At 39.2% G+C, this 19,628-nt stretch overlaps 1 protein-coding gene across 1 annotated transcript in view; it reads right to left on the reverse strand.

The window, feature by feature from the left end:
* Positions 1-8,011: 8,011 nt before the first annotated feature.
* LOC124804819 (NEDD4 family-interacting protein 1-like) overlaps positions 8,012-19,628 on the reverse strand; it is a 58,671-nt gene continuing 47,054 nt past the window's right edge. The window contains exons 3-5 of the mRNA XM_047265158.1: positions 15,419-15,641; positions 11,182-11,367; positions 8,012-9,267 (exon numbers count right to left, since the gene is read on the reverse strand). Coding sequence (XP_047121114.1) covers positions 9,164-9,267; positions 11,182-11,367; positions 15,419-15,641 — 513 coding nt within the window. The 3' untranslated portion in view covers positions 8,012-9,163. The remainder of the gene's footprint in view (positions 9,268-11,181; positions 11,368-15,418; positions 15,642-19,628) is intronic.

Consider the following 19,628-nt stretch of genomic DNA (forward strand, 5'->3'; position numbering starts at 1 on the left):
TGGTGACCAAGGAGGAGGTTGTAGCTTTGTAATCCATTAGGTGTTGAGAAAGGTAGTGTTCAGCAGCAGCAAGGCCATAGGCATTAGGGGTGTTAGTGTAAAGGGAGGTGACATCAATAGTGATGGGCAGGACACTGTGTGGTAAGTAATAGAACAGGAATTGTGGAGAGTCAGAGAAGGAAATGGTTGGTATCATTTATACAAGAGGGTAGGTTGTGAGTAATAAGCTGAAGGTGTTGGCCTACAACAGCAGAAATTCTTTCAGTGGGGGCACAGTAACTGGTCACAATGGGGCATCCTTGGTGGTTGGGTTTGTTGACTTTAGGGATCATGTAGAACGTAGGAGTGCTGGGAGTGGTAGGGGGTGAGGAGACAAACAGACTCTGGGAAGAGGTCCTGGGATAGGGCTTAGAATTTGAGGAAAGACAGATGATCTTGCTGCATTTCTGGAATGGAGTCACTTCGACAGGGTTTGCAGGTGGATGAATCTGAGAGCTGGTGGAGTCCTTCTGCAAGGTGATCCTTGCAGTTCAAAATCACAGCGGTGGAACCTTTGTCAGCAGGTAGAATTATAAGGCTGGGATCAGCTTTTAGGTGGTAGATTGTGTTTCTTTCTGTGGATGTAAGGTTAGCTTGCATGTTGACGGCTTCAGGGAATGACGGAGTAAGATTCATGATTAAGAAATTCTGGAAAGTTAACAGGGGGTAAAGCGCAATCTTAGATTGAGTCTGATTGGTAGTGTTGGTAGCAAAACAGTGTTTCCACTGTAGGGACCTGGAGAAAGAGAGAAGGTATTTAGGAAATCCAGTATGATTGAATTTGTTAGTGGGACAAAAGGTAAGGTGTTTGGAAAGGACTGTGTTTTGGGTCTGTTTACATTCTGGATTCTGTATGGTGGTGAGAGTGAGCTTTTGAGGGTGAGGTAAATGTAATAGGTCTATGAGGCACAGTTTCTCAACTATGAGAGGGTGTGGGGGAGGTTTGGAGGTTGTTGTAAAGGTGGTGAAAGTGTATGGACAGGTTGGAGAGTTTTCTTGAGATGGCATTGTGCATGCTGCTCTAGTTCCTCGAGGGCAAGAGTTTCAATGTGTGACATGGCATCCAGGAATTTGCTATTGCAAAGCAGGGGAATTTTATGGATGGAGAAGAGGCACTGCAAGGAAATTTGAGCCTGATTTACATGGTTTTGCAAGACTATGTTGGTAAGGGTTAAGCACTGGTGGAATCAGAACAGATGGAGGTCACTGTGGAAGGGGGAGTTGCAGTCGGAGATGGGTAATTTGATGGTAAGGCCATTAGGGGGGATTCCAAGCAACAACTCGGGAACGTATTTAGGGCTGGGTTCTGGCTAGGGATATGCAAACTTTTCTGTATTCTACATCTGCATCTACATCCATACTCCGCAAGCCACCTGGCGTTGTGTGGCGGAGGGTACTTTGAGTACCTCTATTGGTTCTCTCTTCTATTCCAGTCTTGTATTGTTCGTGGAAAGAAAGATTGTCGGTATGCCTCTGTGTGGGCTCTAATCTCTCTGATTTTATCCTCATGGTCTCTTCGCGAGACATATGTAGGAGGGAGCAATATATTGCTTGACTCCTCGGTGAAGGTATGTTCTCAGAACTTCAACAAAAGCCCGTACCGAGCTACTGAGCATCTCTATTGCAGAGTCTTCCACTGGAGTTTATCTATCATCTCCGTAACGCTTTCATCATTACTAAATGATCCTCTAATGAAGCGCGCTGCTCTCCGTTGGGTCTTCTCTATCTTTTCTATCAACCCTATATGGGACAGATCCCACACCGGTGAACAGTATTCAAGCAGTGGGCAAACAAGTGTACTGTAACCTACTTCCTTTGTATTAGTATTGCATTTCCTTAGGATTCTTCCAATGAATCTCAGTCTGGCATCTGCTTTACCGACGATTAATTTTGTATGGTCATTCCATTTCAAATCACTCCTAATGCTTACTCCCAGATAATTTATAAAATTAACTGCTTCCAGTTGCTGACCTGCTATATTGTAGCTAAATGATGAAGGATCTTTCTTTCTATGTATTCGCAGCACATTAAACTTGTCTACATTGAAATTCAATTGCCATTCCCTGCACCAAGCGTCAGTTCGTTGCAGATCCTCCTGCATTGCAGTACAATTTTCCATTGTTACAACCTCAGGATATACCACACCATCATCCGCAAAAAGCCTCAGTGAACTTCCAATGTTATCCACAAGGTCATTTATGTATATTGTGAATAGCAACAGTCCTAAGACACTCCCCTGCGGCACACCTGAAATCACTCTTACTTCGGAAAACTTCTCTCCATTGAGAATGACATGCTGTGTTCTATTATCAAGGAACTCTTCAATCCAATCATACAACTGGTCTAATAGTCCATATGCTCTTACTTTGTTCATTAAACGACAGTGGGGAACTGTATCAAATGCCTTGCGGAAGTCAAGAAACACAGCATCTGCCTGGGAACCCGTGTCTATGGCCCTCTGAGTCTCGTTGACGAATAGTGCGAGCTGGGTTTCACACGATCCGTCTTTTTCTAAACCCATGCTGATTCCTACATAGTAGATTTCTAGTCTCCAGAAAAGTCATTATACTCTAACATAATATGTGTTCCAAAATTCTACAACTGATCGACATTAGAGATATAGGTCTATAGTTCTGCACATCTGCTCGACACCCTTCTTGGAAACAGGGATGACCTGTGCCCTTTTCCAATCTTTTGGAACGCTACGCTCTTCTAGAGACCTATGGTACATTGCTGCAAGAAGGGGGGCAAGTTCCTTCACGTACTCTGTGTAAAATCGAACTGGTATCCCATCAGGTCCAGCGGCTTTTCCTCTTTTGAGCGATTTTAATTGTTTTTCTATCCCTCGGTCATCTATTTCAATATGACACTTTGTCAACTGTGCAACAATCTAGAGAAGGAACTACAGTGCAGTCTTCCTCTGTGGCCTTTAGTGTGTCATCCTCTGTTTCAGTGCCATTTTGGTCACAGAGTGTCTGGACATTTTATTTTGATCCACCTAAGACCAAAATTTCTTAGGATTTTCTGCCAAGTCAGTACATAGAACTTTACTTTCGAATTCACTGAACGCTTCCTCACACTACATTTCGCTTCGTGTAATTTTTGGTGCAGATGACAAGAGCAAGGCTCCATGGTGCAGGATAAAAACACACAAAAATATGCAATGGGGACTTGCATGGCACCATTCTATGCCAACCCATTCATCGACTGCCTAGATGAATCCTTTCTAACCACCCTGAACCCCAAACTCCTCACCTGCTTCAGGTTCACTGATGGCATCTTCGTGATTTGTATCAAGGGTGAGGACACCTTATCCACATTTCTCCCGGACCCCAACACCTGCCCCATTTGCTTCACCTGGTACTCCCCAAACCAAAAGCTACCTTCCTCGATGTTGACTTTCACCTCAAAGATGGCTACATCAGTACTTCCATCCATGTAAAACATATCAATAATCAACAATACCTCCACATTGATGGCTGTCACCCATTCCATACCATGAAGTCCCTTCCATACAGCCTAGCCACCCATGGCTGTCACATCTGTAGTGACAAGCAGTCCTCAAAACATAGCAAGGGTCTCACTGAGGCCTTTACAGACCATAATCACACTCCGACTCTTGTAAGGAAACAGATCTCCCGTGCTCTATCTCTCCAGTCACCCATCACCTCCCGAAGTCCCAGCAGTCCAGCCACAGAGGAGCATTTCCTTCATGACTCAGTGCTATCCAGGACTGGAGCAATTGAATTGCATTCTAGACCAGGTTTTCGACTACCCCTCGTCGTGCCCTGAAATGAGAAATGCCATTCTCACTATACTTCCCCCCTCTCCCACAGTGATATTCCCCCCTCCACATTATCCTCATCCATACCTAGTCAACCTCTGCTATCAACGTCTTGTCTCACAGCTCATATCCCTGTAACAGACCTAGATGCTAGATCCTGTCTCATACATTCTACTACCGCCTACTCCAGTCCAGTCACAAGCATCACCTATCCAATCAAAGGGCGGGCTATCTGTCAAACCAGTCATGTGATCTACAAGCTATGCTGCAACCTCTGTGCTGCATTTACATGGGCATGACAACCAATAAGATGTCTGTCCACACAAATGGCTACTGACAAAAAGCAGCTGGACCTCCTAGTTGCTGAGCACACTGCCCAATACGATGTTTGTCTTTTAAATGACTGCTTCACAGCCTGTGACATCTGGAACCTTCCCACCAACTCCATTTTCTGAACTGTGGAGATGGGAACTATCCCTGCAATATATCCTCTTCCTTGGTTCCACTTCAGCACTACACAGCCTTCTTTTCCATCACTGCGCCCACAGTCTTTTTACTTCCCTCCTTTTACACCCTGCCCTCTCAACTGCACCTAGGTGCCCTATGATCTCCCATCTAGTCCCTATCTCCTCCCACAAGCAGAACTATATTGTCCTCCACTCCTATCCTGCTATGCCTCCTCCTCCCCCTTAACCCCACCACCCAGACTGTCTCTCCATCACACTTTGATGCTCACAGTTTGGCCTCATCAGCCAGTCAGTAGTGGTCATGCATGAGTTGCATTTGTGTGAATGTGTGTGTATTCAGAAGAAGGCCTTTCGGACGAAAGCTTCCCTGTTTAGCAGTCTCTTTGTTGTTCCTGTCTGCAACTCAACATCTCAACTACTTAGTGAATAACAATCTATCATTTTTGTAATATTGACACAACCCCATTCGTGATTTTCTTGTCCAATTCTAATTTCTTTTTTATTTTTCTAAGGACATCATATTCATCATTGACTGTAGAAATCATATATTCCGCAACTGCTATTTCAGCAATTCAGTCATTATAGTATGACATTCAGTGCCTAAAAGTAGAATTATGTACATTCTAAAAGCAACATAAATTTACAACTACATTAAAAATGATTCTAATGACTTACTTAATGACAGACTGATTTAAGAAATGGAAGACTTCCAGGCTATTCTACATGAAAATGATAGAAAAGAACATGTCATAAGGACACATTACTTTGCATCTTATATGGGTTTACTGCTCTAACATTTTCTATAGAAATGCATGTAGCTAGGTTTCATAATATGTATTGGATTATAAGGTTTTTATTTGGTAACATGGAAGAATCATATGCGCTATCACTTTTATTTTATTCATTTTTAGAATCTCTTATGTGAGGTATTTTACCATTCTTCATAAATGTTATGTAACATGTTTTGTAAGTGCTGCCTATGTTTTATACTGGTTGCAATTTTTATACATGATAACGGAGAGAGTCAAGTTATCCCCACACATTTTATTTTTGTAAATTAATTTTATCCTATACATTTCATTTTATCTTTACAGTGTTTGTCTCATCTATCACTGCATAATTATCTTTCACACTTCTTTCAATAGTATTTTAAGTACTTTGAATTTATTAGTACATATACATATTTTTCTACATAACTATGTTTCCCTGATCATGGCTTTGTAAAAAGACAGATCTTTTATTTATGAGGTAGCATCTTGTGATGTATTGTCTCAATTTGTTATGCTGCACTATTGGCTGTATCAGTGGCAAGTTTTTTTGCCTTCTGGTTTTTTATCAGTTGCAATACATATGCAAACAAAGTAATATATGAGATAACTGTTGCTATGTTCTGTGTGAGTACCTAAGCCAGTGAGAGACCTTCTGACATATGTACTTTTCCTCACCAAGTGACGGCAGGAAACAAACACACACACACACACACACACACAAAGGTTTAACTTATGCAAGCTTTTGGAGCCAGTGGTCTTCCTCCTGGCAGAAGAACTGACGGGAAGGAAGAGGAGTGAAGAAAAAGGAATGGAGAGATTTAGGAAAAGGGGTGCAGTTTAGAAAAGTCACCCAGAACCCTGTGTCGGGGAAGACTTACTGGACAGGATGAGAAGGAAATACAGATTGTTCAGATTGTTAGGGACTGCATCGGACAAGATTTGAAAACCTGAGAGCTTAAAGGTGGAAGACAGGGTAGTATGCAAGACAGAGATTACTACTAAAACATCATGCATCATGAGTTAATAAGAGTGAAACGCTAAGTGCATAAGTGCATTGTATGTAACAGAGGTTGGGGGGGAGACACTGAAATACGGACAGGTCAGGAAATGAAAGATGTAGAAAACTAAAATGGACTGAAGAGAGGAGTAGTTACTGTGAAGAAATGCTGAGATGGATGGAATTAACATAGATTAAGGCCAGGTGGGTGGTGAGAACCAAGGACATGTTGTTGCATTAGTTCCCACCTGGGAAGAATCCAGATGGCATGTGATGAATCAGGCACTGAGGTAATGACTGTCATGCTGTACAGCGTGCTCTGCAACAGGATATTGTGTGTTGCCGGTATACACCCTCTGCCTATGCCCATTCATCCTGACTGACAACTGGGTGGTAGTCATGCCAATGTAAAAGGCTGAGCAGTGTTTCCATAACAGCTAGTATATACCTGTTAAATGACTGGCGAGTATCCCTTTGATAGTATATGTTTTGCTATTTACAGGGCTGGAAAAGGTGGCAAGAAAGGGTGTTTAGGACAATTCTTGCAGATGGGATGGTCACAGGGAAAGGAGCCATTGAGTAGGGAGGTGGGTGTGGAACTATCCAGTTACATTATACTGTCAAAAACTGATTATTTTTGTTTTTATATGTATTTTTACACTACTCTGCTACAAATAAATTTTCCTGTTGTGTCTCCTTGTATCTTACAACTATATTATCATACAGAAGGCTGCATGTTATCAACAGACGTAAAAAGATGTTATGATAAGAAGCTTACAACTGTTATTGCTGGAATGTGGTATCTTTGGTAAGTGCACAGACAGTCCAAGTTGTGAATGAATTTTAGCACCAATTGCCTTAGTTAACATGTAAACAGGACCTAAGAGCATTGATTTGTAGTGATTTATATGAATGTTGTTAACATTGGTAACAGTTCACATAATTTTCATCATTTTACAACATAAGAGGCTTTGTCCTTATTTGATGTTACTGTATTCCTACAGTGAAAAAACTTAGTTTTGACAGTGACATGTATACATGTAGGAGGATTTTCAAGTCTTATGTGCCAAAGCAAAATGTTAGTGATGTATTATATTCACTATTTTTGTAATGTACTACTGCCTACATGACATGTTTCTGCAGTTCTCTATATACACTCGGTGCCTCATTTTTGTATTCTTTTATCTTTTGTAGTACACCTCAAAAAAGTCTCAAAGGCTGAAACTGCAATTGTGAAATAAATAATTTCTACAGTCAGCAGTGAATAAGACGCCCTTTAAAAAATTCTACTTGACTGTGAGCCCCAACCACATGAAGTTAATGAATTGCAAAATATCTGTATAGACATACATAAAAAGAGGGCAGCACAGTTCAAACATTTTTGAGGTGTTTTATGAGATTCCGAAGTATGTGGATATTTTTCTCTAGACTCTCAAATGTGAGTAATTCTCGCCTCTTTATGTAACATACGTATGGAGTATTTTTATTTCATGGCTTAATTTACAGTCTATTCAAGCATGCAACTATGCATGAATATATTCCAAATAATCAATTTTGTATTTTTCAAACTGTAGAACACTCATCTCAGTTTTTATATCCATTGTGATAACTCGTGACGACAAAATGTACAGCATCTTATCTCCTCTACCATCTTTTTAATGAAGCCTGAAAAACCCAAATTTTGGACAGGTGTTATCTTTATTCAGTGTTTCTCATATATCTATTGAAAGGGTATGTTATATATACATACTGAAATCAATATCAGCTCTTGGAGATGACCGTGCATTGCACCATGAAACTATTACACTTGCAACTTCATGGATCAACAGCACACAAGCCAAATTATGAATCATTTATACACGGTTGAGGGGAAAAGGTATGGAGATGTGATAAGTAAAAAGTCATTACTCTTACACAAAATGTTGAGGAAAGAGTTTAATGAGAACAATAAAATATATTCACATCATTATTAGAAGAGACTCTGATGTCTCAATTGTGTATTTTTCACGACTAATAATAAACAAAGTTTTTTTTATTTTTCCTTTCAGGAAAAGCCTATTACACTTCTCTACAAATTTTTTAAAAAATAAGACGTGTTAAGTACAACTTTATGACTGCTGTGACAACTAACAAAACAGAAAAAAATCTGTTTTATTACTTACAAAAAGTGCTCCCTAAAATTATATGACTGGAGATACAAATCACATTTTCAAACTTCATAAGTTAAATTTTAATTTTAGGCCTAGCCCCAAATACTGTGAGAGTTGTTGCAACCTTCACATCATCTACTTTATACATTCATGGTTACTTAGAGGAATGTATTTTAAGTATAAACACCGGGAGATGCTTGACAATAAGCGCCAAACACACAGCATTTTTAACACTGTGTGCAAATACTAACAAAAAAGTCCTATATACTTGTTAAGTACCATAGAAAAATAATCACAATAAGAGCATGGTGCACAAAAACAACACAACTGTGCAAAATGTTGTCACTGCTTTTAGTCATACCCTTAGATATAAATTGCTTACAGCCTAGAAATCAACCTTATTATAGGACTAAAGTTGCATTTTTTAAATTCATTTTACAAAAGTGTCCCAGCATCTAAATATCACCACAAATTTTTATTTCATGTGTTGTGCCTACAGTCACTAAAGCCAATATTCTATGATGCCTGAAACCACATTTTACATTTATAGGCAAGCTGTTTCCCTTTTTTTGTGGAGGATAATTTTTCTACTTAAAAAGCACCTCTAAAAAATTCTTACTCATGGCACACAGTTTTTGTATGCTTTCTGTGTGACCCTTGTGTGATACTGTGACACAGACTTTAATTATGCTCCAATATTTCATAGCAAAATAAAAGCCATAGCGTGTCAAGAATAATTACTGCAGCACAACATATTGTTGATCTGAGACTTGGGTCACTTAATTTATTGAAAGCAGTTGCCCCTTTCCTTTAAACATAAAATAAAAAAAGTATGGCTCATTGCAGAAACTAGAACTGTACGACACTCACACGAAAACTGGGAACAATTATAATCATTACTGAGGCAAAGATGCTGCAGTGAAGGATTTTACGTAGAGCTAAAAAGAAATTAAAAATTAATAGAAGAAGAGCAGCCGTTCCTGCGCACTGCCAGACAAAAGTCGCCAACCTCTTTTAATCTTCAGATATTGAATTATGGCACGTACGCATATCAACAAACCTGCAAAAAATTAATAAATACAGAGAACTTAATGATACATCCACATAAACTTCAAATAGTGGCTGCAAAATACACTGCCTGACCAAAAAAACAGAAGCACCCAGAAGGGGAAAAGGGCACAAAATGAAACTTCATCTGTGGGAAGATATGTGATGTTATTCAGTGGTTACAAAACTGAGTTAAATCTACAAAGAACTTGGCAGTATGAGCCAACTTATCGCTATGACGTTGCATGCCTCTAGACTGGATGCACACACTGATTTGGTTGGGAAGGGTACCATAAAGCTGTTGTATCATCTTCTGAGGCAAGTTGGCCCCACAACTATTGTGACTGGTCCTTGATATCCTGGATACTGGCACTGGCATGGAGATGATGTCCAATCTGGTCTCACACATGCTCTATCGGGAACGGATCTAGGGACCTTGCTGGTCACGAGAGTACCTCAACATCACACAGATAGCTTGTAGAGACAACTATCACATGTGGATGAGCATTGTCCTGTTGAAAAATGACACTACATTGTTGCATGGGAGGAAACCCTTGAGGACACAGGATGTCCGTGATGTACTGTTGTGCCATCAGCGCACCATCAGTCATTACCAGTCATGACCTGAAGTCATATGCTATGTCTCCCTACACCACAAGTAATACCGCTGCACCTATCCAAAACATTAGAAGAATAGGATTTCTCCCCAGATCGCTGCCATATTTGCTGAAAATGGTTATCTAGGGTAGTGCGGAACTGTGATTTGTTACTGAACTCAACACACGCCACACACAAACAGTCCTTGCTTCTCGGTCACAGGACCACTCCGACTGCATCCATTGATGTTGGGTTGTCAATGGCAATTTACATGTGGGGCAGTAATTCTCTAGTCTGGTTACAGACAGTCACTGACTAATGGTGTGGGATGACATAGAATACTGGATGGAGTCTATTTCTTGTTCTTTCATGGCACGCAATGATGCAAACGGCCTACAATGTGCTTGCTGCACAATAAGGCGATTCTCTCCTGGTGATCAGACTAGGTCGACCGGAACCTTTATGATGAGTGTGCCTGTCCTCACATTACCATGCCACTGTCACATCTGAATGCCCCACAGATCGGCATATTTCATGATTCAACCAGCTGACCATTTCTGACCATTTGGAGACACAGTTTGAGGGCCCCTAAAACTCTCTGAGGTGCTGATAACACAGTCATAAACAAAACATGTCCATATGGGGAATCCTGGTTTGATTCCCCATACCACAAGGGATTTTTTCCTTGGTGGGAAGGGGTGTATGCAGCCTCATGAGGCCAACAAGGAGTTACTCGACTGATCAGTAGCAGTTCTGACATCAAGGAACCTGACAATGACTGGGAAAGCGGTGTGCTGAACATGCACCTCCACACCTTATCCAATGATGCCAATGGCGATGATGCCATTGGCAGAGGATGACACGGGCCAGATTTGCCTGTCTAGTACCAGAATCTGGAACTTCACTATCTATATCCTACACAAATATGTGACATCTCCATGTCATTCAATATGACCACACACCATCTGACACTGTTCTTGCCTTTCATATACCCTACCAGATCTGGTAACAACACTAAACATTAGAAATAATAATCCACTCCAGTGGATGTTCTACCTGTCACAGAGAGTTGGATTCTAATCATTTACATATGAGACAACAGTGTGTACTTGTATGAAGTTATGTTAACATCCAGCCATATCTTTTGGGTGCACCACTTTTTTTTTTTTTGTCAGTTACTGTATCTGAAGCACTGCAAATCCTGGGTAATACAAGCTACAAATTACTCCACACCTCTCTATTAAATGGAATCAAAGAATTTTACAGTTTTTCTACAATATTCTATTTAACAGTACAGAAAGATTCAAACTCTATACGAAAAGTAGCTTACCAAAAGTCATGATTATCCACCACAACCAACTATTCTCACGTGAAGCCAAGTCTGTTGAGTGTTTCACAATCAAGGTCCACTTGGCAAGTGAAAGACCAAAACCGGAAAGAGCTCCATATCTTGCAGCAATTGTGTGACAGAAGCACATCAGCAACAAAAATCCAATCCAGTTGAATAAAAAAGCAACTGAAAAAGACAAGTATTCTGTTGCAATAAACATCCATTAACTGCATAAACATTTACAAAGAAACATTTGATACTGTGTAAAAGTGCATATACGAGATTGAAAGGAAAGAGGAGAATGATATATATGGGAAAGAAAGAAATAACCGTTGTGAGGAAAGAAAAATGAAAGGAAGATGGAACTTAATGTTCCAATGGTATCGAGGTCATTAGAAATAGAGCATACGCTCGAATTGTGACAAGAATGGGGAAGAAAATCAGCCATGTGCTTTCAAAAGAACCATCCTGGCATTTGCCTGGAGCAATTTAGGACAATCATGGAAAATACAAATCTGGATGGCTGGATGGAGGTGGTTTGACCCTTCATTCTCCCAAATGCGAGTTCAGTGTGCTAATGAAAAAGCCACTAATGGTTTCTGAAACGGAAATGCTTCTACTGTTATGTAATAACATGCACACATGTGAGAGATTATGAACCTGATCCTAAAAACTTTACTACATTGGTCACGATTTATTTGAACACTTCTTCTCAAATTTTCTCCGCATACAAAACAGTAAGACTATCATCAATATTATCCAATCATAACATACAGAAAAGAGTAACTAAAATGAAAATTGACCGGATACAATAGTACATATAACCACACAAAACCAAACAAGGAAATGTGCCCATGGAATAGATGAACAGATACTGACACACCGGTTGTAAGGACAAGAACTAAGAACGCAGCACACTACCTGACACCAGATCTGTTCACCATCCATACGATTAACATAATGGAATCTCAGGTCTGTGCAGGAGTCACAGAATCCTTCAGTGTGTGTGTAACCACTACTAGAAAAACAAAAACCACACACACACACACACACACACACACACACACACACACACACACACACACACAGAGAGAGAGAGAGAGAGAGAGAGAGAGAGAGAGAGAGAGAGAGAGCAAGTTGATGCAGAGTATGAGATAATGATGCTGGGTGTACTCCCCTCCAATTAAAAGTCACTGATATTGTGCAGATGTCTTTTACATCAGCCCGGGGATGAAACTTCTTAGCAGATTAAAACTGTCTGCCAGACAGAGATTCAAACTTATGGACCTTTGCCATTTGTGGTAAAGTACTCTACAAATTGAACTACCCACGCACAACCTGTCATCACAGTTTTACTTCTGCCAGTACCTTGTCTCCTACTTTCCAAACTTCACAGAATTCTCTTGCAAAACCCTCCGCCTGCTTAGCTGAGTGGTAAAGTGCTCGCCTCCCATGCAAGTGGGCCCGGATTCGATTCCTGGGTGGGTTGGAGATTTTCTCCACTTGGGGACTGGGTGCTGTGTTGTCCTCATCATCATTTCGTCCTCATCACTGGCGCGCAAGTCGCCCAATGTGGCATTGTCTGAAGTAAGACTTGCACTTGGCGGCTGAACTTTCCTGAATGGCGCCTCCTGGCCGATGATGCCACATGCTCATTTCCATTTTTCATGCAAAACTTGCAAGACTAACACTACTGGAAGAAAGGATATTGTGGAGACATGGCTTAGCCACAGCGTGTGGGATGTTTCATTTTGCACCCATGTTAGAGATTATGAACCTGCCTCTAACAACTTTACTACATTGGTCACAGCCTGTATGAACACTTCATTTCTGGAAACATACCCCAGGCTAAGGCAAAGCCATGTCTCCACAATATCCTTTCTTCCTGGAGTGCTAGTCCTGCAAGTTTGCAGGAGAACTTCTGTGAAGTTGGGAAGATAGGAGACAAGGTACTAGTGGAAGTAAAGCTGTAAGGACAAGTTATGAATCATGCTTGAGTAGCTCAGTCAGTACAGCACCCTCTTGTGAAAGGCAAAGGTCCCAGTTATGAGTCACGGTCCAACACACAGTTTTAATCTGCCAGGAAGTTTCATATCAGCACACATTCCACTGCAGAGTGAAACTTTCATTCTGGATACCAACAATGTCCAATGGCTTGCAGAATGGTCTATCTCAGACAGTACCTGAATTGTGTCACACAAATAAAAGATGTCACCAGTGACCTGAGCATAAACCACATTGGCTGTTCTATCTTGGACCATCATGATACCCAGGACTTGGAATCCCTCAAAAGTTTGGTGACATGTCACAATCAAAATGCAAAGCTCTATCAAAATTGTGCATTGTATTCAAAGACAAGAGTATGGAAGAATGAAAATCATGGTCAGATTCAGTTTTGTGCAGCAGCTAAGAATTTCTTTCACACAGTTTCTTGTTAGGACGACTCAAGGGAAACAGTCAGTCAATTCAATTTTTATGTCCTGGAGCTGTGGATAGAATGTGTGCCTATAATTTGCATAAATGCCAATTACTTTCAAGCATTTACTCTCCTTCTCATTTTCCTGAAAACTGTTTTCTATAGCACCATGCACTACTTATTACCTACCTTCCAGAAGAGAAAATCTTTAGAATGATGCTAGGAATGTTGGTCTTATAGTAAGAAATACAGATATTTGTAAGATCAGTATCCTCACATTAACCAGATGCTGCATTATCTAAGTTAACATATCTCTGCAAGCAGGAGCATTTCATGCCATTTTTTGAATTTTGTTTGGTTATACGATAAAACGAGTAATAATCTTGATCATTTTGAGCTCCACAGCTGACAGGTACTAATATTAATGATTAATAAGAAACACCATAGCCATATTAATACACATTTATTGTCACAACTGCTTTCATTGGTTACATCATCATCACCATGTCATCATGTTGCCAAGTTGTGTCAAAACCATGTTTTAAGAGGTCTAGCCTTTTTGTGTAACATCAGAGCCAAAATCTATGTGACAATCACCTATAATATTCAGCCGACTGCCTGGAAAAGCATGGCGAGCAGTAGGTGCGTGTGACACGGCATGTTGTATACACCAGACTCTGTGAGCCTGCTATACTTCTGCCAGTAGGTTGGTGGAATGTTTGTGTGATCGTCTTTTCCAGATTTTGCCTCTAATGTTATATATGACATGGTATTGACATAACTAGGCTACCTCATTTTGAGCTAATGAATGAAACAGGTTGTGCCAAAATAAATGTATATCAGTAGGGTTATCACGCTTTTGATTGATCATTAATATTAAAATTATAAGGAAATATGATTAAGATATAGGAAGTCAAATTTTGAGAAACAACTGCCAAAATTATAGTAGATATCCCATAAGTAATGCTCAGTGTTTTATTTTATTTTTAGAATAAAAGTGTGAAATAAAACTATTTTCATACTAGAGATATGGATGTCATCACCGTTTTTGCAATGGTAAGTATGCACTTGAAGCTACTCTGAAGACTGACTAGGTGAGAGTGGAACTGGTAATGTTTGCTTTCTACTATGACAAACAGAAAGACTAAATGTCAGCTCACTCTGGATATCAACAGAACAGAATGGAAGGCAACGTCATCATCAAAGGGAGGTGTGCTCATACAAGATGAAATGTCAACAAGATGCCACCTTGTTTAGCTCAGTACCAAATGATGACAGTAACATCACGAGATACCACCCACGGCACCAAAAGCCTGAATATAATGAAACAAATAAGAACAGTTTCTTAATGACCAAAGAAAACTTAAAAATGGATGTTCTTTACAAAGTTTGTATCATTAATGGATGAGAAGACAAACAGGGAGAATACTGTCCAAATATAGACACACAAAAACTGCAAACAATATTTGGAAGGCAATATAAAGAACCATTTTACCTTATTCCTAGTTTACTTCTAAGTATCAAATAATATCATGAACTGCTGTATCGAAATACTCTCCTTTAACAGTGCTGAATCCTTATTGGTAAAAAGGTTATTTAATGAAACTTCTTTCAGTAATTTGTGGTATCATTTATGAACAAAACCAAGATGAAGAGACAAAAGCATGATATCCACTACTATAACACAAGTGAGCACAGCAGGAGTACGGTGACTTCCGATGATGTTAGCAGTCAACATATTCAGCCTTTTCGCACCTGTCTCCAACTACTAATCAAAATGCAAGCGCTATGTCTAAGATATCAACGAAAAGTACAGCTCACCTAAGAAAGATGTGAAAAACATGAAGTCTGTTCCAAGAAGACCTGACCCATTTTCGTTGTCAGCTGCTTCAGTGTCAATAGCAAGAAATGCCAAAGGTACTCTGCTGGATTCCCCCTGTAAACTTTTCTCTCGCTGAACTTCTTCATATGTAGGTAGCTTTGCTCCTGCATCATACGGAGGAGGCGCAGAGAAATCAGCCTTTGGTGGAGGGATGTCATCAGTCTGCAAAGAATAATAATTGCACTGCAAATATAAGGTACAAACAGATGAATATTGTTCATACTGCTTCCTGACAAGAGAGTACAAAATCTTCACTTTTGTATATTTATAATCACACCTGTTTGATAATGTAACACAACTTGGTAACAATAAACTGTACTGCTCTAGTTTTGTTTGCAGTGAGAGTTCCCTGTAGAAAACAGTGGTAGAAGCTTCTCAAAAAAAACGGCGGGAAAAAACAGTTACCTACAACAATTGATGGTACTGGGAGAAGTGAACCAAAAGTTGCTGTTCAACTGATATTTCCTCTCACGTGATCACAAATTTAGAAAGTACTCCTAAAAATGTGAAAATATAAAAATTTCAGGCATGTATTTTCTTTATGTAACAAATAAGAAATTTTACACTACTCAATACAGACACTGATAAATTTAGAAAGCTGCAGGCAGCTCTCCAGCACACAAATTACCATTTTACTTTTAGTAATAATGATTTATATGATGAACTTCTGATAAAATTTATTGATTTCTGAATGAGCTCAAGAAACTTTTAACACTTGACAACTAACAATAAACTACATAAATGATTTAAGTTACCTCTTATCTCACACACAAAACTGATTTTCCAGATCATTTTTAATCTGGTTTCTCTCATCAGAGTTACTTGCAGATGATACTAACATTGAAATAAGTAGCAACTCAAGTACACGGATTAAGAAACAGCTGCTAATCAATTTTTCACTAACATTATTAGAAGGTTTGAAGATAATTCACTGTCGTTAAACTTTGAAAAGACCCATTATATGCAGTTCAGAATCTGTAAGAGATTTCCTTCCAGCATGTGTATAACATAAGGTGTGCAGATCAAAGAGGCTCAAAGTGTTAAATTTCTGGGATTTCAACTCGATAATAAATTCAGTTGGGGAAGGGCATATTACATAATTGCTTAAGCACCTAAACAAGTCCGTATTTGTAGTGAGAATGATGTCAGATGTAGGAGACATAAATATAAAAAAAAACTCGAATACTTTGCTTACTTTCATTCTATTATGTTGTACAGGATCATATTCTGGGGTAACTCATCAAACCAATTTTATGTGATAAAAATAATTTGTGGTGTAAATTCAAGATGATCATACAGAAACCTGTTCAAGGAACTTTGTATCTAACCACCGTGTCTCAGTATATTTATTCCTAATGAAATTTGTTGCAAGTAATACATCTCTATTTCCAACAGATACCTCAATACATAGTGTCAATACTAGGAAAAAGAACAATGTAGATAAAGACCTAAAATAACTTACCCTGGTCCAAAAAGGGGTCCAATATTCAGGAACACACATTTTTAATAAATTGCCGGCAACCATTAAAAACTTGGTCTCAGATAAAGCATGGTTTAAACAGAGTTTGAAAGATGTTTTGATAGGCAACTCCTTCTACTCTATAGATGAATAACTTAACAGAGACTGTTAAGCCAGCTTAAGTAAAAATTTCAGTTTTGACAGCACTTTGTCACAACGGGTATTTTGTGTATGATAGATTTATTAATAGTGCATAACAATGTTTTGTTCTGACGGCATGTTTACTCTGTAAATATTAGCTGTTCCAGTTTACCGCATAGTATTCACCTATTTTGACAATCTCCTGACAAACGATAAGGATAGGAAGAATTATATTCAAATGTTTTATGTTTTTATGTTATACTTTCTGACATGTTGTAGCGCCCCCAGAATTTTACGAAAGTCTGGAGACACTTGTGTTCCAGCCGTTTTGAACACACATTATTTTAAAGTAGGGCGTAAGGATGAGCATGGGATACTGCACCCATTTATTGTTTGTGCAGGCGAAACTGGAAGGGAGATAATTCATTGGCGCTGGCAAGTGTTCAGCGCGACCTGCCAAGAATAATTAAATACGGCCCGGAAGGTCCGTGGCTGGCTGCAAAGAGTAATGTAGCTTTGTATCGTTGAAAAACAAATGGAGTGACTTGAGATAAGACTATTCATTAGACACTGAACTGCTGTTCAGAGTATGTGGACTGGATGTGGGTAGTCAGCCACGATAAAAGCTTATGTATTAATTGTGTTCAGAAATGGGTAATTAACTGATTCTGGGTGCCCAGTAATGTGGGGGCTTACATTATAAAGTTTAGTTGTTTTTTGTACAAAGTGGAAATAAATATGTTCTGCTGCATTGAAGGATATTCCAAGAGTAGCGCATTTTTTAAATAAGAAGAGAGAGAGCGAGAGAGTGAAAATTTCCCCTTCCTAGCAGTGAAATCTTCGGAGAAGCGTCTGGTGCTAGTAGAAGACATCGGCGCTGCAAGAAAGCAGAACCAGCATTCTTCAACAAGTAAGTCCACGAAAATGCTTAACATTACACTGGGCCACCGCAATGTTCCACACCCCATGAGAATAATCTCATTTTTTTTGGGTCCATGGAATGAAAACTGAATCTAATCTAATCAATTATAATGGCACATACATATAATAGAAGCTGCACTCTTATATCTTCCAAGCTGTATATATACAAACAGTTCAATTCTCTTGACAAAATTATCAAATGTTGCATTCCATGCATGAAGAACCTGTTTCAACCATATATAGCCTTTTTGAATGTGTGAAGACTTTTTTTTTGATCTGCGACACCTTGAGGGATCTTTATTTAGTTCCTCGTACAGAACAGCATTTTTGACATCCATTTGGTGTATATATAGATCCTCTTCAACAATGGTTAACACCAGTGTTCTAATGCAGCCAAATGTGAAATAGGCACACACATTTCATCATAGTCATAACCCTCTCTCTCAGGACAGCCTCTGATTACAAGCCTACCTGATACCTTTAAGTATCTCCACCTTGATTATGTTTAATTTTGAAGACCCATTTGTTATCAACTGGTTTCTTCTCTGCACTCAGTCAACCCCTTCACCTCATTAAGTTCCAATGACTTTATTTCTTCAGTGATAACTTACCTTCATTCATTTTCATCATGTCTTCCTTGTATATCTTCATACCATTCAGAAACATAATCAACAAATGGTTTGAAATATTGTGTTAGGGGCATAGTTCTGCATGGGTTTAAAACGAACAGTGAGAAATTCATAAATGAAATAATCATAAGCCTTTGAAATATAGTTTTACAGGAGACTTAAAGATTGGATGGATAGACAGAATAGTAGTTGAAGGAATGGTTGATATAATAGTAGGAGCAGGCTGTGATATGAGTACACACAGCAAATTGTCAAGGATGTGGGATACTGCTGTTATGTTGTGAAGAGGTTAGCTGAGAAATGTGAGGAATTGAGATCTGGGCCAACCTAACCTTCAGACCCTTAAGAAAAGCTCAATTAATGTAGGCTGAGCTCAGACTGCAATGAGAAGAAATTATTAACTGTTCACTTAGAATAGCCACAAGGGTCAAGAGGATTATCTAATAAGAGGCACTGGCTTTGACCCGTGATGTAATGTTAACGAATGTGGCCAAGTCATCTCTTGGTGCATACTTTTACAGTTCGGTTGTTAGTTGGCAAAGTCAATAAATGTGAAAACCAATTGCCTAGTTACGGTGACAGACTGATCTGCAGTTTACCCCGTTTGAAAAAATCACCACTGATATCATATTATATAACCATGTTCTTTATGACATTTGTTGCATGTTTCCTGTGTCACTGGTCAAAGCTGCCAACTAATACTAAACATTCCTCTTTGTTTGCCATTATGTGGTGGCTGATGGTAGTAGATGTTGTGATAAAAGTTGAAAGACTTTATTTCAGATCAATATTCATTTGCTTCTGCTCCCTACCAACATTAGTTTTCAATATTGTGGGCAAATAGTGACTTCATTATACATATCAATAAATTTAAACTATTTCAAACTCAATTACATGCAATACTTCTGTGACTTTTTCATATTACAGTCACTTTTATTTAAGAGTGCACAGACATACTGGAAACACTATCATATCTGTTAAATATGTGTTACTACATTG

This window comes from Schistocerca piceifrons, chromosome 7 (assembly GCF_021461385.2).
Source record: "Schistocerca piceifrons isolate TAMUIC-IGC-003096 chromosome 7, iqSchPice1.1, whole genome shotgun sequence".
NCBI lineage: Eukaryota > Metazoa > Arthropoda > Insecta > Orthoptera > Acrididae > Schistocerca > Schistocerca piceifrons.